The sequence below is a fragment of the Ambystoma mexicanum genome, chromosome 9 (genome assembly GCF_040938575.1).
Source record: "Ambystoma mexicanum isolate Mex_15411 chromosome 9, UKY_AmexF1_1, whole genome shotgun sequence".
NCBI lineage: Eukaryota > Metazoa > Chordata > Amphibia > Caudata > Ambystomatidae > Ambystoma > Ambystoma mexicanum.
Window position 1 is genome coordinate 1,420,137,284 of NC_090931.1, and position 24,343 is coordinate 1,420,161,626.

Sequence of the window (24,343 nt, forward strand, 5' to 3'; positions counted from 1 at the left end):
ACATTTAGCTGAAACCTGGCTTAATGAAACTGAATTCTGCCTGACAACTACCCCCGACAGGAGTTGAAACTGGATGCTCAGCCACTCTGCCCCTGGCCAAAAGGAGTTAACACCTTTCTGATTAGATTAGGGGTGGAGCAGCTGGGGACTACAGGGAGTTGAACAAAGGCCTGTCCTGGACTCAGGCAAATGTTATATTGGGGGCGTCGTAAAATAGCTTCCTCTTGGGAGAAACTGGGGAGTAGCTGTGCCTCTGTGAACAAGCTGGCTTGGGGGAAGTGGATAAACCAGTAATTCCACCCTGTGATGTGGGAAGCCACACCCCTTTTTGACCAGAGCATAATTTTAAAAAGATAGATAACTCATAGTGCGGACTTGTCAGAATTATATAAGTAATATCATTATTTTTGTGATTTTTCTGTGAACATTTTAAGAGGCTTTAGGACCCTGTGGTGTATTCTGTGGGGTTGCTAGCGGAAAATAGGGTCTCACTCCAAATGTATGCATGTTAAAAATCTGACACTTTATCATCTGTAACCCATATCCCTGGTGCACATTTGTGTAAAATCTGGAAAGGTTTAGAGGTTGTTATCTGGATGAAAAGGGGAGAATTCTGTCATCAATGGACACGACATCGTACAAAGACAGGGATCGGATGGTTTGGTGCTACAGAAAATATGTTAACCGGACCTATAATATTAGAAAAATGGTACATAGATAAATATGTATTTGGGTCAGAAATAGATTTGTGTGCAATCTGACAAGGGGAGGTTCCTCTGACCATAAAACCTACAGCATCACTCTGACTCACATTTCCTTCCCCCAACCAAGGGAGAGAGGAGGAATTGGCCAATGATAAGTGAGAGGGGCAGGTTTAGTTATGACCAACGCACACACCCACTTTCCAAAACACATAAAAAGAGACTGCTGGGACAGGTAGAGACATTCAATTCCATTTGCTGCGGGGCATGCTGACCGACGACTTCACATCTAGAGATCCAGACTTCAAATTCATCAATCTCCAGAACCTGTAGCAGAAATTAACTCCAGAATTTGTAGCAGAGAGGCCTGAATCCACCAGCTGAATCCTCTTTAGCAGGCCTCAAAACTAACCAAACTATTCATCAGCCGGGCGAGCCGTTTGAATTTTTGTCGAGAATTTTTGCAAGAACCTGTAGCAGTACCCAGAAAGCAGTGTTTCATCCAGAATCCAGAGAGGCTAGACCAGCAGAGCAGAGCTGACCCAGATCGCTGTGAGCAGAACCGGTGCCTGATTGACCCGCCGAGCAGACAGAACCGCAGCCGGACGTGTTGACCAGATCCGTGACGAGACCTAGTTCAAATTTATATTGTGAGTACCTAGCAGAACTGTGCAGAACCAATCTCTTAGTTAAAATAATCTAATCCAAACTATTTTAACCTAAGTAGAACTGCCTCCTAGAAATCGTGTCATCTGTCATTTTTAAAGCTGCACAACTGTCACCTGTCAATTCTGCAGCTGCAAGCTGTCACCTGTCATTTTGAGTTTACTTTAAATCCGAAAAACAACCTTTATTTAATCGTCCATATCTCTGGAACCGTTTGGGCTAGGAACAGAATTAACTTTCCCCTGAAAAGCTTAGAATCTAGGCTTTCCAACAAGCCTAGAACTTATACTATTTCTGCAATCACGATTTACGCACTTGCGAAATTTACAGCAATTTACGATTTTAGCTCAATTTCACCACTTGTCAAAATAGCAGCTCCATTCTTTCTTTCGTTAAAATCCGTTTGCAACTTGGTAATAACTCATAGAGCATTGCTAAAGTGAGCCTGAACTAATACCAACACGTATCTCCCACTCACCCTGAATCTCTAGAGGGAATTAAAATCAGTTGGCACATTTTCCCTTCCATTGCCATCACATTTAAAAGCATTTTGGGCCTGTGTTTCAAACTCCTACCTGTTTCCTCTAAGCTTGCTGGGGGGAAACTGAATTTCGTATTGTATTTGATTGCATTCCTGAGAACTGTGTGCTCCTCTTTCCATCTCCTTCCATTTCTTACATTGCATAGGGGAGGGGGGTGAATTGCCAGAGAAAAAGTGATTATCTTATCTTTTGCTAAAATCATATCAAGTATTTCTGTACTGCATTTTATTCCTCATTGCTTTTCCCTTGAAATCATAAAAGTATTTTTGCTACTTTATCCATCCTATACTAACTCCTCATTGATTGTAAAGAAGTGTGCTAGTGCCAGATTACCCATTGTTGATCAACATCATATGTCTAAGTGTACTATCAGATATTAATTTATTATAAAGTGTGATATATATATATTGTTTAAATTCTCAAATAAACCTTTTAATTTGCAAAACAAACCTACTTCTTGGCTCAGTGGGGTCAGGGGGATTCTAAGAGGGGGTGTTATACAAGGGTTGTCATCCAGAGAACTGAACTAGACATAAAAATACATCAATAAGGGTTTTCCTCAGCATCCCAGACTAGGCATTGACTTAGCTGTAGTGTTGATTGAATATCGCTTACACTAGCCCTAGCACGGTGGGCCCAGCCATGCCTTTGATTTCACCAGTGTTCATGGTGGGTACCTGGCTAGCACTAGCACTGTGGGCACAGCCATGCCTTGGATTTCACCAGTGATCATGGTGGGTACCTGGCTAGAACTAGCACTGTGGGCCCAGCCATGCCTTGGATTTCACCAGTCACCATGGAGGGTCCACTGGCTAGCACGAGCACTGTGGGCCCAGCCATGCCTTGGATTTCACCAGTGGTCATGTTGGGTACATGGCTAGCACTAGTGCTGTGGGACCAGCCTATGGGTGACTGCCAGATAAACAGGCTCAAGTCAGGCACACAGGCTCAAGCCAGTCTTGAGTGAAAGCCCATTTTTCAGCCTGAATAACTGTCTCAATTCTTAAAGGATAAAAGGCACGCTTCCACCTTCTTGCTTATAGATCAATCCTATGCATCCCCCCTCACCCTCGCAATAGAGGGGCCCAACAGAGGACTGACATGTGTCCCACTTCAACGTTATTTGCAACCTTGTGCCCACATGGACCTGAATAACGTACAGGCAACAATGCCAGCTGTTTCAAACATGTTTACGAGTCTACCCCAGACCATACAGAATGTCAATGTGTTTAACCAGATAATATGGTTGGTTCTTCGTCTGAATTGCTAAATTGTGGTGTTAATCCATCCAGCATGGTTTGCTGTAGTTAAGAAAACAAGTTTCCAGTATGAGAAACTGAATGGAGAAAGCAAGATACAAGACACCCTAGCACTTTGACCCCGCTGGCCGAACCTCATGAAACTGTGGGCTGTGTGTTTGTTGTGCAGGTTTTTTGTGTAGATTCATCAAACAACACGAAAGCTACAAGCATCTCAGAAAGTGCACTTCCTATGGGGAAACCAACGTCTACACAACTGCAAGATCCCCACTGCAGACTGTAATATACACGATGACTGCTAGGACTGGGGGCATGTTTACAAAATACAATACTGCTCCTCCTCGAGCGAGACAGTGTCTTCTGCAGGACCTTAAACAGAAACATAGAACAATAAGCAAAGGTCAGGTGCTCCTTGAAAGACACCTGCATGAAGCACCCCAAACCCTGCAAGGAGAAATGGAAACATGTGCAGCTTGTTCTATGGTGCTGTGGCCATGCACAAGGCATTGCAATCTCCACATCGCTTCCATCAAGTGAGTGGGATATCTGCCTATCTGGGCGTCTTTAAAATAGTTCATATGTCACCCCACTTGTATCCCTCGCCCCATAATTGTCTCCTCGCTGGAAAATTGAATAGCATTCATATTTGTTTATTATCAGTAAGATAATGTAGAAATAAGTAAGAGAGATAGCTCAGCGGTTTGAGCGCTCGCTGCTGCGATCTGAGCGTGATCTGCAGGTCGCAGGTTCGAATCCCGGCAAGGCCAACCCAGCCTTTCATCCTTCCGAGGTCAATAAATGATACTAATTTCAGTTGGGTGATATTGTATGTAAATATGTGCTCTGTACAGCGCTTTGGATTAAGGTGCTATATAAATAACACATAATTATCAGTGCATGGTGTTTGCACCTGTTCGAACCACGCGTGGGGTCCGTGTTTGCTCAACTTTGCACTCGTATCGTATCATATTCTATTGCTTACATCACAAGGGATATCGGCACAGTGGAAGGTACTACAACTCAAGGGTATCCCAACGTGCACTGCAGTGAGTAATATCTGTGCTTGTAGAGGCTTGGTTTACCCGTTACTTTTGTGAGTACGATTGTCAATGCAATGCAATGTAACTCTTAGTATCAAAAGGTTATTTATTGACAGTGGACTTACTTTTGGAAAGCAACAGAGAACTTTACAAGTCATAAGTGGAAGCACACGGTAGGGAAGCAGGTTGCAAAGGTTCAACGGGGAGATTGAATGGGGGAGAGGAGAAGGTGAATGGGGGAGTAAGGGATTTACAAACAACCAGCGGGGAAAAGGGGTGGGGGGCAGATTGCCCAGTCTCAGGTTAGGTGGACCTGGAGGGGGCATGGACCTAGGTGTTAAAGAGGAGCCAGTCCTTGAAGTGGAGCGTCTTGAACTCCTCCAAGGGATGTGTAGGTTGTTACATCATGGCTGTGTACACCTTAGCAAAGAGTAGTTGGGATTTCCAGCTCTCTGGGCCTTGGTCTCAGATGCCCACCGCTTTTGTGTTTGGTGGTCTCATCTGCTCTAGACGTGGGTAACCGGTCAGTAGGAGAGATCTCTCTGGTGTGTATTACACATGCTAAAGAACCGAGCACATTATAGCTGGGCAGGAAACACTCAACGTCTAGGCACTTAATACTCTTCCCTCTCAGGAGAAATTTCCAACATGGTGCACTGAGAGGAATGTGGGCTACCCTCTTCCAAACAGCAAACATCCCCACATTCAATTCCGGATGTGCTCTGGAATTCCGGCATCCTGCACTCATGTCTCGGGAAGATAGCTCAGCAGCAACGTGCTCGCCTTGGAAGCAAGACGACACGGAGCAACACAGGTTCGATCCCTGGCTCCGTGCTTAGAAACCTCTGGGTATTAAACGCGTTATAAATAACCGGTCATATGATATCATAGCACAGACACTTGCCCTAACAGAAATAGTAGTGGAAAGTACATGCATCATGCTTGATGGTTGAGTGCAAAGAGACAGAAGAAGATAGAGGGGCTGAGGCAGAGTCTCATCTTGGGAAGGGGAGGGAGGGTTTAGCGCTATATTAGTCCTCAAGTGCTGCCCTGTGGCCTTCGGCCTGCAGTTATGATCAAGTTGTGACTTGTTTCCCTGCATTAAGGGATGTGAGCACACATGGCCATGTGAAACACTGGTTTCTCATGACCTGATGCGACTGCCCTGCGCGTACTCTCGCGCCGCTTTACTGTAGCTTCACATCATTTTACTTCTGCGTCTTTTTTCTCTCCGTTCTTATAGCTCTCCATCTCTTGCTGCCCTCTGATAGCTTTCTATACATCCATGTCTTCAATTTCGCGACTTGTGCATTGCTTATAAAATGGGCCCATGGTGGCCCTGCGGCCCATCTCTTTTCGGCCACTTCTCCTGGCATATTCTCTGTTCCTCCCTCCATTTCCACTGGCTTGCACTAACTTTTATCAATCCTGTGAAGTCCTCCTCTCGATTCCGCAACCCGGGACCGCCCGCTACTGGGAATGTACTCACGGACACCAGCCGTTCGCGTGTCTTTCTCTTTATTTCTACCATAAATCCCGGTGCCCCTGAGAACGCTCCCTTGCCCCACGTCACTTCCACTTTCTGTAGGCCAAATGTGACCACGCACCTTACCCACAAAATGGTGATGGGCTGTGCAAACAGTGCATGCCCGACATTACATCTCCCCTCTTTTTAACAACCTATATAAACATTGTTACCCAATCTCTTCGATCGGTCTTCGGGGCTTTATGTGAGACCGCTGGGGCCGTCTCGCCGGTCCTGGTGGTGCTTCCTCCGGACCACATTCTCGGCTGGCTGGCTCCTTTTCATTTTTGGACATCTCTCCATCCCCCAGATAACAATCATCTGGCCCGAGCCGTGCCGATCTGCCTGGGTAGGGTGCATTGTTCTCGCCGGGGCATTTGCTGAAGTGTGAGGTGTTTCGGGGGATTGTTCTGCAAGACCCTCCTTGTGCTGTCAGCATTCTTCCTCTTTTGTCTGTTATGAACAGCCGTTCTGGTGCGAACGTGGGATCCCCTTCTGAACCCGAGACTGTTGCAATACTACCTGGTCTCCCACTTCTATATTGTTTTCCTTGGCTCCCCCCTGGAATCCTCCCTGTCCTTTACTTTTTCCTTTTCCATCTGGCCACGAGCCCTGGCTTGTTGTTTTAACAAGCTCTGGTAATGAGCAATCAGGCCCTTGATAGCCGGACGGCTCTCCCGAACATAAGGTCCGCAGGACACACTCCCGTGGTGCTGTGCGCAGTGTGCCGATTTTCTCTGAGCAGCTGGTATAAGGTCTGTTGAATGGACTGTTTGTGATGTTGGCCACCTGCAGGGATTGTATGACAATCGCCACCAAGCGTTCAGCGATGCTGTTGACCTTTGACCATAATGGAGTGATTCTCCTGTGTCGAAAGCCCATGTATCTTGCAAAATTCGCAAAGTCCTGGCTGGTGAATGGGGGACCATTGTCAGATTTATTTGCCTTCGGGATCCCATAGGTTGAAAGCATTCAATCCAACACTGGTATGACACAGGTGGCAGAAGTGGATGCAATTAACCGACAGTCTGGGAAGCGGGAATGTTCATCAATTAGCACTAGCACATGTAACCCGTCCCTCAGAGGCTCGAAGAAATCCATGGCCAGTTGCTCCCACACTCCCTCCGGAAGCGGGGACATATGCAACGGACTGGGGTGAGGCAGTGATGCTACGACGCAACATGTGGCGCAGTTCTGGACTGTGTCCTCCACCATGGCATCCAGCTTGGGGAACCATACTTTCTACCATAGAAACGGTTTTGTTGACCCCACCCTACAGTGCCCTTCATGATAGAGGTGGACCACTCAATGTCAGAGTGTGCTGTGCAGCACAATTCTGCATCCTTTCATACCAATACGATTCTCCAACCCCGTAAGTTCGTTCTGCACCAGCTCCAGGCTGAGTATGTCATCCTACACTGCAACGTGTTGACTCTATGCCTGCGTTCTGGCATGTTTAGTTTTTCCCTTGGATAGACAGCCTGCGATGATGTGCAGAGCTGGATCACGTTCTGATTCACTACTGAGGGTGCCCTAGTCTATGGGGAAAGGTTGCATGTGGTGCACCACGTAGTTGAGGTATGCATCTGCGATGGACAGCCCTGCACCTGCCAGACCCGTCGGGTGTCTCAACAAGTAGTCAGCCGGGGTTGGTTCATTCCCCGGTCGGTGAACAATGGTGACTTTGTAATCCTGCAGTCACAGGTCCCACCTCACAATTCTCAGGGGCATTCTCGCCTTTGGATTGCCAAAGATGGCCAGCAGGGACTGGTGGTCTCTGACAACCGTGAAAGCTTTGCCGTACAGAATCAGATGAAAATACTCACAGACCCATACAACAGCAAGGCTCTCTTTTTCTGCTGTTTGAGTATGCTTGCTCTGTGTGCGTAAGGCTCTGGCTACTGTATGACACTATGAATTGGTGGCGCAGATTGTTACGGTCCTGTTGTGTCAAAATGGCATCCAGTCCGACTGGGCTTGCACCCACGATCACTTCTGTGGTTCTGTCAGCGTGAAAATACGCCATGTCTTCTGCTTTAGAGATGGCATTGTGGATGTTTTCAAAAACTTCCTGACATTCCTGTGTCCATTGAAATGCCTGGTCGCGTTTGGTGAGCTGTCGGAGGCGCTCGCTGATGGTGGCCTAGTCTTGCAGTTACCTTGAGCAATGAATAGCAAGTCTGAGAAACAAGCGTAACTCAGATATGCTCTGTGGTCTCGTGGCATTGATGAGCGTCGCCATCTCGTCCGGGTATGGTTGCATGCCTCTTTCTGAAAAAAAATATGTCAAACAAAACTCAGGAAGTTCTTGCTGAACTCACACTTGTTCTTGTTCAGCGTTAGGCCTGAGGCCTCTAGTGCGCAGCCACCCGGTGGAGTGCGGTATCATGCTCCTCGGCAGATTTGCCCAAAAAAAAACAGTATGCCGTCCAAGTAGTTTAGACAGTTTAGGACGTGCCAAATGACCATGTGAATTGCGTTCTGAAAGATTTAATCTGCAGCGATATCCCAAAACGGAGCCATTTATAAAGGAATAGGCCCACGTAGGCCACGAATGTGGTGATGTATATTGATTCTGGGGTGATTTCTAGCTGGTTATACCCCTTGGTGAGGTCCAGTTGTGAGAACACCTTAACTCTGTGAAGTAGGTGTATCATGTCCGTTATTAGAGGCACCTGGTGTCTTTCTCTTTGTATCACCACATTCACCCTCCTAATGTCCACACATAATCAGATGGACCCTTCAGCTGCCTTTTTGAGGAATGGCCCTATACGGGATACTCCGGGCATGAGCCCTACAGTGGGCTCAATGACTTGTTGGTCCAATAGTTTTTGTAGTTCATCCTCCATCTGTCTCTGTATATTGATCGGGATGCCCTGATAATGTTGGGCTATCGGCTTGTAAAGATCTATGTAAAGTTAGATCTTGCCAAGTCCTTTAAAAAACTTTGGGAATGCTGTTTAAATGTTCTTTGTTTTTCGCCAGATACTTATGTATCATCAACTGGTAGAGGACATGTACCAGCCCCATGTCCACTGCAGTCTTGAAGCTGAGGATGCACCCACTGTTGGTCTCTGTCTTGAGCGCACGTAGCTGGAGACGTGCTGGGTGTGACTTGTGTGAGCATATTGCAGAGATGACTCCTCATCATGGCAGGGGCCTGGTAGACCCATACAGGTAAATGTCTATGGTCGACGGTCTCAACTTCGGGGGTTGTGGGAGACTGTTACATGCCTTCTCGCTCAGGATGTTGTCTGTCGTCGCCGTGTTGATGATGATTTCAGCAGGGGTGTCGTCGACATGCATAATCAGAGTTGGGCTGTGTTCCTTGGCCATATCATTGTTCAGTGTCCACACATAGCCTCTCTTTGTTTGATCATCCATAGACGATAGAGAGTCTCTGCTTGATGGTGACCGCACCTCTATGGAGCGGACGTGTCACCTGGATCGCCAGTGCCCCTGTTCACTCAAGGCCCAACGTTCACTGCGAGGGTGCGACCAGGTGCTCTCACGACCCTCCACCCTGTTTTGTCTTGTCTCACTGCTAGCCCCGGCTGCCCGCGGGCTTGTCTGTGCAGCCTCCATCTCTCTTTCCGCATCCTTGTCCATTGTGGTGGTAAGGGAGCATTCTTGCAGACAGCCCACAAGTGATCATCACCTCTGCAGGCCGCTCATTTTTGTCCTAGCGCTGGGCATGCACCCACGTGAGGATATTTGTAGCCACACTTGAAACACGTGGCATCGCCAGGTCTGGAGGCATTGCTGGTGGCTGCCGTGAATTTGTGTGTACTCTCACGTTCTTCTCTTGGGGCTTATTGGTCACTTCTTCATGTTGTCCATCTGTAGATCAATGGCGGATTCCATACAGGCAAGGGCAAGTTTTTCTTCAAGAGACCGCTGTTTCTGCCAAGTTTCTTTCAGAACGCCTGAGATTCACACCCTGCAATCACTGGCGAGCGCAGTGCTTGATTATCAGAATATCTGTGGAATTTGTGATGTTTGATTTTGAAGCGCTGTCTCATCACAAAATTGTCAAGTGTTTCGGCCTTCTCCTGGTAGATCATGCGGAAGATGTGGCTCTCATAATCCAAATTTGTGTGGCTTGCAAAATAATTGGACAGCGTTTCATGTAGGTCTCAGAACGATGCCGTCTCTGTGTCAATTAGCTCTCTTACGATGTCCCTCACTGACGGGCCCGCTGCAGTGAGAGCATATTCTTCACCCTCGTGTCGTCAGTGAGACCCATGGCCCCCACGTGAAACTTGAAGTCTCTTAGCCATCGCACACATCTTGGTCCCAAATTGCTGAAGTCGCACAGGTCAATTTCAGGGGGCCGGTGCGTTACTTGTGTCTCACCCAGTGCTTGCTGAAAAACATCTGAGGGGCTGGTGGACACCGTCGCCGGTACCGCTCCATCTGACATGGTCATGCTCCTTTGCTGGTGATGTGCAGCACGTATTAAACCTTTTCGTGGCACTTGCCTGTTCCTGCGTGTCACAGAGGCTGCACTGCTCTGCTGAAACTTGTCCTCTGGGGACCACCAAACTTTCATTAATCCTAGCCTTTTTGGGGTGTGTATTTGCCCTTCTTTATGATGCCTGGGCCTTTGCAGCAGTGTGCCTACTGGAGTCTCTAGCAGCCTTGACTGCTTATGTACTGCGGATGGTGCTGTGCAAGCCACCGTGGACTGGCAACGTCTCTCTTATCACTTCCCCGGGAGGCGCTGTACATAATTGCTGTTCCCCGGGCGGGGCCTGCTACACTGTTAATTATATTTCCCGAGGTGGCGCTGCGTAGCCTCTTGGTTGCAACGCTTGCTGCCGGCAACAAGAAAGAGGGGAGAGAGACTGGAGGGAGTTCAGTGATGCACTGACAGTGCTCAACCACACCCCTCTTGATGTCTGCATGCACCCACACTTCTGGCCCAGCTTGTGCAGCCTCCCTGAGCCCTTCACACTGCCTGGATATGTACAGGTCGCACTGGCCGGGAGCCGCCGGGTGGGCTTACCCACTCATTGCTAGTGTGAAGTCCTCTTCTCACTTCCGCAATGATGGACCGCCCTGCTACTGGGAAGAAACACACGGACACCAGCAGTTCACGTGTAACCTTCTTTCTCTTTATTTCTACCAAAACTCCCCGTGCCTCGGAACCTCCTCCCTCACCCCACTTCACTTCCTCTTTCAGTGGCCGAAAAGTGGCCACGCCCCTCGCTCAAACAACAGTGATGGGCTGTGCAAATAGTGCATTGTGACATTACAAATGCTGCGTTCCTTTATTTTCATTTCTCACCCCCAAACTCTAGAATGCTATCCATTTGACCGTACGCTCTTCCTATAAGCCACACCTAGAATTGAGAACATCAGCCTGCGCCGTATCTAGATAGGATTGTAAATGTTAGCATGTGCCACGCTTAGAATTGAGAACATTAGCCTGCACTGTATCTAGATAGGATTGTGAATGTTAGCATATGCCACACCTAGATGGAACTTGGATGTTAGCATGTCCCAGACCAGAATTGAGAACACTAGCCTGTGCCGTATCTAGATAATTATTGTGAAGACTAGCGAGTGCCACACTTAGACGGAACTATGTAGATCAGCAAGTACTACACTTAGACAGAACTGTGAATTTTAGCATGTTAAAGGTAATATAACCCACTAACCAATATAAGCTCATACTCCCTGCATACTCATCTCACAAAAAACTCACACAACCATCTCTCGCACAACAAGCCGCACGCACTTCACCACACCACAGCAACACATAAGCCGCACCAACAGCACACACACCGATCCAATATTCGCACCAAAGCTCAGCACCCAGTTCCTACTGAGTTGAAGCTGCCAACAGTACACCACTCCTCTCTCTATCCTACTCCCTCTTCACCTTACTAACCCATCCTACCTTCCCATTTACAGATCCACCAGAGCGCCTGGGGACCAATTCCATTGGTGGCGGTGCGCTATATAAATACCTTTAACATAACATAACCCTACCTGGTTCCGCTTTTCTTTAAAAGCCCATCCTTTTGTTATGCCCCGATACTAAATGTAGCTTCATGTTGGTTACAAGTTGTTTTCAGGGGATTGTGTTACTGGTTTTTTATTTCTTTTTTATTTATTTCTTTTTACAGGACTTTGGAGAAAGTGCTTAATAGTTTCAAATAAATCAATAAAACAAAAACACCACTTTAAGGGAAAGAACACTAGGAAGGGAAGGGCAGGGGCATGTAGGGAAGGGAAGGGCCTGGATGAGAAAAGAAAGGCAAAAAAGGGCAGGGAAGGAAAGGGAAGGGAAATGAAGGGAAGCGAAGGGAAGAGAAGAGAATGGAAGGAATGTTTGGGGAAGGGAAGTGAAGAGGAAGGAAGGGAAGGAAAGAGAAGGGAAGATAAAGGAAGTGAAGGGAGGGGAATGGAAGGGAAGGGAAGAAGGACAACACCATGATGGTCGAAGGTGGGCAGGGTCTGTGATTGCAGGCTGAATACGTGGTATGGAGTGATCTCTGAATGATCTGATGTTCTAAAGGATTCTGGGAGGGACTGTATGATTGCTTGTCTGACCAGGGTCGACCTCTCAGAAGGAAAACGTACTACCTAATGATGTTAGGAAAGGTTTGTGTTATTCAAATAATTGAATAAAACAGCACACAGAGACGTTCTAACACCCTGAATGCTCTATGTTGCGTGACGTGCACACCATTACCATTCAGCTGTCCACCGCCACACCTCCAAGAGGTGTGAATCTGTCCAGCCAACCACATGAGAGATGTGTGGTTGTGTGTATATGTCTGTTATGAGTTCAAAAGAAGGGAGACAATATTCATCATATAATAACCCTCTCTCTGTTCATCTATAGAGTTCCATTGTAAAGTGTTTTACAAGGGACATGTTAAAGATACACTTATATGAGAGTGTGTCAGTCAGTGGCATAGACAGGATATCCCCTGAGGGGCAAGGTCACCCCTCTATTTCCCAGGGTCAGCATGCAGCATAAACAGCAGGGCAGGAGAAAAGTGTGAAGGGAGCAGCTCCTTCTGTTAATACATGAAAGTGATATTGATCACAACGAGCAGGCACCGTCTCACAGGGAACAGCAGAGTACAGGAGGACACAAACTCTCAAAGCCATATCAGCCCCATGGGTCCATACATCAGCCCCATGGGTCCATACGCAGTCTAGTGTCCTCTGTCTGATAAACAATGCTCTCACATACTTCCGTACCTTCCATGTATGTAAATAAACTCTGGCACATAATTAAACACTCCTCTTTTTGAGCAGTAGCAAATAGCCAGTAGATTCTGCAGAGAACGCCACAGAGGCACTGCATTCTTCAATATGGTGGCCAAACTTTAGAACACATTACCAAAGGAAATCCACACATTACAGGACTACTTGAATCTCAGGAACATTTTTAAAACCTGGCTTTGCAATGCATTATCAGTGGACATTAGCCAACACTAAAACAGCAGAAACGGCACCTCTCGATCGAATAAGCTTCCTACACACACACACAAAGATACACAAAAAGGTAGTGGTCTTCAAACGGTGGGGCTTGCACCCCTAATGTAGATATCTAGGGTGTGCCTGAGGCAGTATGAAAAGGAAGGAATGGAACTGCTTTCGGCCGACATCATAGGCACTATCTGGCATTTGGGGGACCCTTCCAACACAATGGGCCTCATTACGAGTTGGGTGTAAAGGGATACCGGGCACCGGTAAGGACACCGGTGCTGGTAATCCCTTTGCGCCCTATTCTGAGTTCCTTTAGCGGGTCCCTTCCTTAACGTCTGGTACCGTGCGGTACCGTTATTAGCTAATTCCTCATTCCCATTGAGCACTTTGGGGGCTCAAATGGAAATGGGGAACAGTATGGTGAATGGGGACTTACCGGTCCCGCCAAGGTCGGACTGGACCGGTAAATCCCCCTTTCACCAAACCGGAGTCAGTACCTGTATGGGAGGCAGTCATGGCGCAAATAGCGCCATGACTACCGCCATACTCAGAATGAGGGCCAATGTCTTCTCAAGGAGGGCTCATCATAAATAATTTGGGACATCTCTGCCCTGGAGCAATGCCACATCAGCTGCCAGCTGCCCATTGCCAAACTAACTAGTGGCAATCTGTGAAAGATTGAGTTGGAGTTGGGGTGAGTGGGCATCGCTTTTTAGTTTGAAGTTAGCAATTTAATGAATTCTTAATAAGGTATGTGGTCCTGTAGCCAACAGACCTCACATGCACTATGAGGTATAGAGTTACTTGTGATTCTAAAGAAAATAATTAATTAATAATTATCTTCTCAAATATATTTCATAGAAACTTTCCCTTGACGACAATTGTGAGGTTTTCAAAAATGATGGTTTATTTTCAGAGACACAGGCAGTTGATGGTTAGTCCAACCATGAACTGCCTGTGTCTCTGAAAATAAACCAATGACTAGAAAAGGTCAACGCCCTTTGGCACTACTACAACTCTGAGAGTCCACCTCCCCATTCTTTAAAATCACCAACAAAGCAATGCAATCTTTCTTTTCCCCTACCCTCCCAACTAAGCAAACACATCTGTCAGAGTTCCCAGACACAATCACACTGGCAACAGTGCACGGTACAAATCCTAATACTATAACATAACTCAACATAACATATCATCACACAGCATGATATAACATGCTATATCTTGATCTCTGCAGAATAGCCTATGGTTGCATTATTTGAGAATTACAGAACCCATATGAGCCTGTGTGATAGTTACTTACCTGACACATGCTACTATCTTGTTAACATGCATATTCTGCCCTATATAAGCCCTTTTAACAGATGGTCCACTACATCCTCCTGATTGTTTCCAAGCAGGGAATACTGTTATTGCAGGGCTTCATATGTGTTTGTTTTTAGTAGTAGTAGTATGAGTAGTCTCTTTCCACGAAGGCTTCTGATGCTGTGTTTTTTTGTAATCAAATAGCTTCACGTGTGAATGGGCTCTTAATATGGATGTGTTGCTACTGTGTGCCCTTGTAAATTGCAAAATGTGCAATTAACAGCCCAAACAAGGTGCAATTTTAATGATGCAACATAATGGTAAATATAATAGAAAACAGTGTTTCCAGGAAAATGCCTGATGCAAAGTGTGTTCATGTTTCTGTTGCCATATTATATGAATAACATATAGGTGTATGTACATTATATTTTAATATCATGTGAGAAGATGACAGAATGTGCAGTCTATATTATATAGAAGTCGGTGATAAGCCCTACATTTAGTAAACACTCATTATCAGGGAGTATTACACAAAACAATGTAATCCCCTTTTGCATATAATTTTGAAATTGCAGTACCTTAGTTGAACCAGAGATGTGTTAATCCAAACCCCAGCTGTGAAGAACTAAAGAGTTTAGAGGTCTGGTTTATCTAAAACAGACATCTCCATTAATCAGTAACTAATCCATTAACAGAGATGATCAGACACAGATCAGACTATTCAGAACAAAAGGCATTTTTATGGAAAATACAACAAAAAAGCCAAGTTCTGAACTTTCATGGACAGAAAGATGCTACAAGGGACTCAAGATCAGAGTTCAGGGGCGTAAAAGGCTGTTACTAAATAAAACAAATGTTCACATAAAGCCTTAAGCCCTAACCTTGGCAGAACAATGATCCATCATCCTTTATGGTTCTGCTTCATGAGAATCACCCCATTAAATTATTCCTTTGTTCCCAGCATATTTCCTGTTAAATTGCAAACTGAAATGAACATGTAAGGCACCATTTGGAAATGAGTTTATGTAAAGTGACCGAATATTGAAAACACATTATCATCTCTAACCTTTGAACCCTTTGCTCAAGTAAAATAAACACAACTAGATTTGAATGCAGCAAAGTGCCCCCTGCCATGTGCCTATAAGCACAATATTTTAATAAGTAGGAATCATTAATACATTCACATATTTTAATACCTCTGTCATGCTTGAAGCTGCAAGAACATGACACATATCTTTGAATTCAGAATTCTAAATGTTTAAGCATCAACAATAGTGCAGGTCCATACAATACATGATATGGGGAAGTCATATTTCAGTCACATTTGATCATAATTTGCTGAAGGTGAGGCTTTCAAAATCCACCCATTACATTGCAATATACTTTGGGCCAGTAAGAGAAAAGGGGAACATTTTGGTGGGTGTAATTGTTTGAATGGAACCATTCATTGTATGAAGGAAACCTATCACAGACCCTGTCCAATCAAAGATTGATACATCAAATATATGTAAACACATGGGAAGTTGGGGGGAGCTCTTGGAAAAACTACAGAGGATTCAATCCTGCCCAACAGGAGAAGAGCTGATTGAGGGTTCCACATTGATCCAGGATATTGTTGATGAAAATCTTACTTAAGAAGGCCTTGGAACTTCTTAGAGAGATGAAGTGTACTTGTGGACATCTGTCACAGTGTGTACAAGAATGCAACATGGCATGCACTACACAAGTCAGCATATTTAGAACATGATGTACGCGATTTGATGCAGAACATTTGTAAGACATTGGAGTGTGCATGAAGAAGTGCTATTACATGAGAAAATGGGATACTGGCATTACTAGTGTTAGCAGGTTTTAGTATGTTCCTATTCAGCAGTTAGCTTGCTTGCATTGTACTGTTCTGTAGAAGAAAACATATTCAATATGTTTGAATTCTCTCAGGCACAACCTTTTCACCTTACAAAGATGATAAACTGAATAGCATACATTGGGTTATTGTGACAGAGTCATGCCCCCCCCCTCAAATTTGTACACCTGGCCTAGTAGCTTGTTTAGATAGTTGATAGGAATGCTAAATGGGTTGAGTGCTCGCTGTTGTGATCTATGTGTGATCTGTTGGTCGCAAGTTCGAATCCGGCAAGGCCAACTCAGCCTTTCTCCCTAGTGTGGTCGATAAATGAGTGCCAACTTTGACTGGGTGATATTTTATGTAAATATGTTCTATGTACAGAGCTTTGGCAAAAGGGCTTTATAAATAACACATCATTGTTTAGCAGAACCTCAGTCCCCTCTTCATGTGCCAGGTTACATATAATTCTGATCACCCCATACTTACCGTACAAAATTCTTGCACATATTTTTTTCTTTTCTTTTCTTCATAGAGTCCAGAAGTCCCTGCAGCTGAGGTAAAAATATGCAACCCACCCATGGCTGAAGCAGGGATGAACACATAGGCACTGAAGGAGTACATGCTGAAGATCAGCTAATTGGATGCACCAGACCACCAGATTGAAGACTCCGAACTTGACTATTGTGGTCATGGGCTGCCATCCCGAAACAAAAGAGGTTCTTTAAAGTCTCACACCTGTATCAGGTGGGTGCCAGAACTAATCTGAGGGAGGTGAAGAGAATAAAAGGGGAAGCAGGGAACACGCCAGTGTGGGCTATTTGTGTGAGATCAAGGGAGGAGAAGGTGGACTGAGAGACCAGTTTGAGGAAGGATGGTAGAGAGGAGCATGGAAAAGAATGAGAGAGCATGCGAAAGGTGAGCTACTGGTTGGTGAGGAAACGTGGAACTTAGGTATGGTATGTGAGTGAGTGAGTCTAAGTGAGAGTGTAGGGGAGTGTATAAGTGGGAGTGAGTGGAAAGGGTGAACAAGAGAGCAACATGATGGTAACTATAGGAGAGGAAAGGGATGAGTGAATAATATAGAGGAGCATTGGGAATAGTATAGAGAGATGAGTGGAGAGTAGTAAAGAGGAGAGTTGAGATTACTAGAGAGTTGTGTGACCAGTAGTAGAGAGGAGAGGGGAGAGCAGTAGAGAGGTAAGTGGAGAGTAGCAGTATATGGAGGAACATTGGAGATATAGGAAAAGAGAGGGAGAGAAAGAGGTCCATGGGAGGAAAATAAGGAGAGTAGAAAGAAAGGAAAGGAAATAAAGAACATCAGGGCAAGGTACACAAGAGTGTGAGAGATTAAAGTCAGTGAGACCTGGGCATTTGGATGGAACCACTTTTTAAGATCCCCCTTCTTGTGGGAGCCCAGGTTAGGATGAAACTAGAACTTCCTGGAGGAATAGGAAAGATAAGGCAGCAGCCTTTGGGCCACCACCAAAAGCCAGGCAGACTTTAGATATCAGGGGCTACTGATCTCTAGCGACACCCATGGGATTTAGGGATACCTGGGTTATGGAGGAAAAAGCCCACTGGAGATGAGCGAGAGATGGGACGGCCCTTACTGATACGCTACTCAAATATTAAAATGTAACCCTCTCAGAGAGATGCAGTGTTCTTGAGGCCATCTGTGAGACTTGGTGTCATTGGGGGATTGTTCTGACCCTGGTATAGAGGACCCACATCTAAAGAAGATATTAAGCAAAGTGTAACAGATGCAGACTGCCCTAGTTCCCACTGTGACCTGTATACAGGTGAGGAGGTGATAATACCTCCTCACATAATGCCAAGACTAGTCTTCGAGTGCAAGTACCTGAAGGCACTTATGGGTGGAGCATCCCAAAATCAGGATAGGCCCATAAAATGCTCTCTGGATGTAGGATCTGGAGTCATCGATGGAGACCACCGAGGGGAGGTGAAGCTATTCCACTTTAATTTGGAAAATCCTGCCTAAATCATAAAATATGGCCAGCCGTTAGCCCAACTAATTTGTGAAAAGATACTAGCCCCAAGATCGAAGGAGTGGATGGTCTCTAGGACACCCAGAGAGCTGAGGCTGGGTTTGGAAGAATGACTGAGGCCAGGAGGAACACTCACACCCCCTAGAAGGCCCAGGCCACACATTGGTGGAGTTTACAGAAGCCCGAGAAGGGACACTCTTCTGGAACATGCTCGTACGAACTTGGGTTCTGAAGCTGAGACCCAACCCACGAAGAAACTCCATTACGTCAACAGAAAGAGACTTGTGTACATAACTTCATGGGGAAAATGTACTAAACACTACCAGCTCGTGGAACCCTAAGCAATTACAAAAGTTGGCTATGGAGTTAGTCCACTCCAATCTGACAGCTGGACATCTGGGACTAGAGGAGACACAGAAGAACATACTCGGCACATTCTATGGGTCTGGAGTGTATTTCCAGATCAAACATCTGTGCACAGTCAGTTCAATCTGCCAGAAAACATTACTGTATGAAGTACCCCAGGCCCCCCTAGGACCACTGCCTATCATACAAAGTCGGGGTGTTCTTGAGGCCATCTGTGACATGATATTAAAATCTATTATTTAAAATGTGGTACAGCTACTGATACTCCCTATGGTGCAGTGATCCTCCTAGTAAGTGCACCTGTGCAATTAAGCAATGGGCGAGGAAACTATATGGGGAAATGCTCTCACCTTGGGAATAAGGTGATGCCATGCAACTCGGGTTTAATACTTAGACTGGCGCTGAGAAGCTGGAGGAGTCCGGCATTAAACATGAGCGCCCTGCCATCACTACAGAATCAGTAGTTTAGGCGTTGATATTGTCACTGTAACCTGTGAACTAGTCTAACATTATCATGTTTGCACCTGTATGTACCTATTCTTCCTGTACCCTACCTATCCATATCTACTGATGGACTAAAGATTCAATCCAAGGGCTTTTCCCTGCTTGTGGGATACATGCAACTGGATCATAGCGCCCTGATGCCTGAGAGCTTGTGTGTGCTGTGTAAATGCAAAAATAAATACAAATAAAATCAAATAAATATGAATCACTAAATAAATAGTTGTGTTGGATCTCAAAGCCTCCTGCCGCGACACTCCAGGTAGCAAGTTAAGCTTTCAAGACAAAAATGTAATCACACAATTAAACGTCATTTGCTTTTTCAAAGTGCTTAGATTACTTCCACTACTGGTTAGACATGGATTGTATCAATGTGTGCATCAATTCAGCTATTCTGTCACATCAGTCACAAGAACAAGCGACAGCGCTTGTCAAACAATAACCACGAGTAGGTGCCCTTATCACACACATTATTTTCTTGTGTCTTGAAAGTACAGTGGGTGAAACTCAGATGTTTGTTGGGGCTCAAATCCCTGAAGAGGGAAGTTGGTTGAAAAGTATCTTTTTCGTTTTTTTAGTTAAAAACATACACATGCCTATAATCGTACATAGATGTGGCATGGTCCACATAAGCATGCTAAAGAAAACACAAGAATGAAATAAAGAAGTTGTCTTCAGAAGTGTGGGCTCCTGGCCTACGCCTGTGTGTGTACTGTGCAGGCCCGCCCTGCCAGGAAATCCTGGCTACACCACTGGAGTCAGTTCAGCTAGCGGCTAGCCAGAACGCGGACAACCAAAACATTTTTCCTCAAAATAAATAAAATTGAAAAAATGTAAGAGTTTTTTTTTTTTTTTAAGGACTCCCCTTCCACTCCCCAGGAAAGATTGATGTTCTAGGCAAGGGCATAGCCTCTCTCCTGTGACCTCAATGTGACACCCTTCAACCATATATTTATGTATTATTGCATTTGTTGCAGCCCACTGAACCCTTAGGTATCGAGGCGCTAGTTATATGGGAGAGGAGACATGTAAAGTACAGTGCGGGGAGGAAGGGGGAGTCAGGTATCATATGGCAGCAATAAACATTGATACTAGTGGATACTAGTAACAGTGATGGTTTGTCCGTTTGGGACTGTTGCAGGAGGGAAGTGTCTAGCCACAATAGCTAGCCTGCCTGCCAGGGTCAGATTGGCCCATCAGCCTTTCGGCCTGTGGTCGGGCCGAAATCGTCTCTGGGGAGTGGGGGCCGGTGACTGGCCATGCCTGGGCCGGTTTGGAAGAAAAAAGAAATGGAGAAAAAAAAAACATGTTTTTTATTTTGTTTTCCCAAAAAGTCTTCCATCCTTTTTAGGTTGATAAATGAGTACCAACACAGGTAGGGTGATATTGTATGCATATTTGTTCTATAAAAAAGAGCTTAAGCGTAAGTGCTATACAATAACATATTATCATTAGGCCTTGGACGTCTGCTTGGATTCACAGTAATTAAGTGTACTTAGGGACAATGCAATTTGATGCCACTTCCTGTTTTGTCAAGTGGTTCATTGCTTCCTGGGATGTCACTTTGGGGTTGGGTCAAATGACATCACTTGATGATATCATCAGAGGTCAAGGGTCGTGAGGCGAGAGGTGGGCCACCTTTTTAGGCATGGGGTGGGCCACATTTTTTTTTGGGGTGACCAGGCTTATTTCTTGTCCCAGTCCGACCATGCTGCCTGCTCTAAAACATTGCTGTTCATTATTTCATGTTATTACTATTTAGAGAAACAGTCGGACTGGACACTGAATGTCCCCTGCGGGGCAGGCTATGTATGGCAATTCCACAGGGAATCATGGCATGCATTGCTCTTGGTAACTGGTCTGCATTCTTCCGTAAGCACCACCCACACTGATGACACTCAGCTAGTCCTAGAGCTGAGCGACAACTACTTTAAGGACTCCAGTAAAATCTCAGGTGTTTACGACATCATAGAGGCATGGATGACTATGAACTGGATGTGCCTAAATGGCAGTAAAACCGAACACCTTATTTTCGGCTCCTGGCATGCTCGTGTTAAGCTGAGCGGAGATTTCACCATCTTTAATATGAAGTACAATGCCATCCCGGTCCTAGGCAAAGTAAAAACTTTAGGCATCACTTTGGAATCCTCAATGAGTGCCGAAGCCCATGTCAATCAAATAAACAAACATTGTCAGTATCATCCACGCCTGTTCAGACACATCAGGCCATTGATCATCAAAGAGAATTACGCCACTATTGCCCGAACCACTATACCTTCAAGGCTGGACTACGGCAATGCGCTCCTAATACGGGCAAACACCACTTATCTGACTAAATGTCAGACAATCCAGAACAGCGCTGTGCATATTATTAAAAACAAACCGATAGAAGAACATATCTCGGCCAGTAGATGTGATCTACACTGGCTGAAGGTGGAAGACCAGATTGCTTTCAAATCTAGCACACTGGTACACTGTAGTCTCTTTAGTACAGCTCCTCCCTATCTGAGAACATTAATCTGTCCATACAGGACTAGCAGTTCCCTGAGTTCAGGAAACCAGGGCCAGATCAACAGCATTACCCACAAACAGTCCAATGAACTGGGTACATCTTTCCCTGTTAGAGTGGCCAAAATCTGGAACAAACACCAAACTACTCTAAGACTGGAAGAAAATAACCTGAAGTTCCGCCGTGCTTTAAAAACAACTCTCTTTAAGTAATCACTAGGATAGACGGTTGGTTCTTCCTCTGTCTGTGTGTCCTGTGTCACTTTTGTTTTGTCTATTGTCTTTATACAGTTCACTAAGTGATGCACTCTTTCCTTCACCACATTGCTTTCACACGTTTCAGTAATATTCAATTTTTTCTTTTCACTGCATTTCATAAGATTTGTTCTTTGCTTTCAATATATTGTACGTGTACTTCACCACAAAAACGTGGCATCTGTTCATCAGTTTGTCAAAGGCTTTCATTTAGTTTGGTATTCAATAGTTCAGAGCGTTTATTTTGTTGCTCACAGTTCATCGTATTCGTATGATTCATCACAACCCATTGCTTTGGGTTTACCTTATTTTGCATATCATCTTTCGTTCATTCGGCATTCACTTTTGTTCTCTAACAGCCGCTAGGAGCGCCCCAATACGGGTTTTCCTTCCTTTGCACTCACCAGATTCTGGCGTGTCCTGGGGGCAGCGGCTTTCTCAATTTCCTTTGGATTGCGAGCCCCGCTGGCACTTCGCTCCACTCTCTGTTGGTTGTCGGCAGCTCTGCTTGCTACCCGCGGATGCTGCAGGTAGCTTGCAGCTATCAGAATTATTCTGTGCCTGCAGCTCCTGCTACGGGCATCCGACCAGTGAGGCTCCCACCCCGGTTGCCCTCTCACGGTCCGCCCGCGCCTCAGCTGCACAGTTCTTTCAGGATGCTTGCCAGCATCCAGGCTTCCCAGCAGGACCCTATGCGGCTGCCTCCTTCTGCACAGGATTCTCCCCTCAGGCTCACAAGATGCGGCCCGGCTTCTTTCCTGCTGGTCTCTCCCCTATCCTTGACGGCTGCGCCTTTTATGCACCTGTGACCATTTGACAGGTTGCAGGTGTGAGCCCTCAGGCCCCATTGCCTGACCATAGTTAGTGGAGTACTCTGGACATAACTGACCATTATAACAGTCTGCAGGCCTCTTCCTCCTCTCAGTACTAGAGGGGGGATATGACATGCGAGTGTGTACCACTCCTAGTCGCCTCTTCCTCGTCCCAGTACTATAATAGTATGAATGAGGTGAAATGAGGGGAAATGGTTTGCAATAGCCTATAAGGGCAGGGGAAAGGTGAGATTGGTACTCACAAGAGAAAGGGGGATACCATGTCTTGCCGCCTTCTCTTCTGCACCTTCTTCCTAGTGTTTCTATATTGGTAATGTTTTTTGGTGCCAGAGGGAAAAGGGTGACAGTATCCCATAAATGCGGCTGGGACTGAGGGTTCATCATGGAATGGAAATGGGGGATACCGCTTCTCACCCGTGGGGGCAGCCATTACTATTCCTTGAAAACAGATAAGGTGAGAGGGGCCGGGGCGGTATCTGCCACTATGAAAATGCAATGAAAATGCAGGCCGATGCTGCCCACCAGCGGAATTCACCCGACTTGTGCCTCCCAATGGCCCCGAGCGGCCATTTTGTGTATAAATGTGAGGAAGAAATCAGGCGCACACTAGTGCTTGTTGTTGTGAATCATCATTGGACACATGTCTATTTTTTCCATCAGCTCAAGTCAAGGTTGTGCCAGCAAAAATGCACTGGAGTATCAAGGGCAGTCTTTTATATTGTGTTCCACCACTATGTAGTGAGTGCCCCCTCCAGGCCAGTGACTGCATGTTACGCTAGAATAAAAAAAACAGGGTTAAGCAGGGCAGACCTTGAGGGCACAATACAATTAGATTTTTGGAATGGCAAGTCATTTTTGGCTCATGGTAGAGGTGCATCACCCGAGCTGTACAATTCCTTGAGAAGAAATCAGTAATTGAGTCATTTGTAGTCTAGAAGGAGTGGTTGTCAGCTTTTTGTGTAAAGTCGGTGACTTGGCTAAAGGAGTCAGCGGGTGCAGCTGCCACCGGCCAGGCTCCTCTCAGCCCACAGTGATCCTCTCCTCCACCCAGCTGCAAAGCATGGTCTTGGCCCGTGCCCCAGTAGGATCCCTTCACCTCCCCAAGCACCAGAACCTGCCTCTGGCACTGCGTGAAGTGCTTGGATGTGGAGCTCTTTGCTGGGGAAGGGTTGGGGTGAACAGGCAGAGCCATATGCCCTGGCAAAGCATTTCAAGGTGTTATTTCGGTTCAGAATGAAGGTGCACAGACACAGCGTTAAGAGTGGATTTGAATAAGGTGTGTCTTTGTTTTGCCAATTGCCCAGAAGGAGCACAGCTATTCACCAGAATGGGCCATTTCAGAAAGTACAATATATTTCTAAAGGAAAAATAGACTTACCAGCGCACTGTTGACCGGAGACGCGCAGGTCGAAACTACCTGAAATTAAGACGAGAAACAAGGTCACAATTATGGCTATTCGACCACTAAACAGCACTTTTCAAAAACGCTTTCACATCAAAAACCGAACATATTACAGTACAACATATGGATGCCACAACGG

At 45.7% G+C, this 24,343-nt stretch overlaps 1 protein-coding gene across 4 annotated transcripts in view; it reads right to left on the bottom strand.

Moving 5' to 3' along the window:
* TNS1 (tensin 1) overlaps positions 1 to 24,343 on the bottom strand; it is a 2,137,091-nt gene that overhangs the window by 565,572 nt on the left and 1,547,176 nt on the right. For all 4 annotated transcript variants that reach the window (XM_069616815.1, XM_069616816.1, XM_069616817.1 and 1 more), the window contains exon 4: positions 24,181 to 24,219. In XM_069616815.1, coding sequence (XP_069472916.1) covers positions 24,181 to 24,219 — 39 coding nt within the window. The remainder of the gene's footprint in view (positions 1 to 24,180; positions 24,220 to 24,343) is intronic.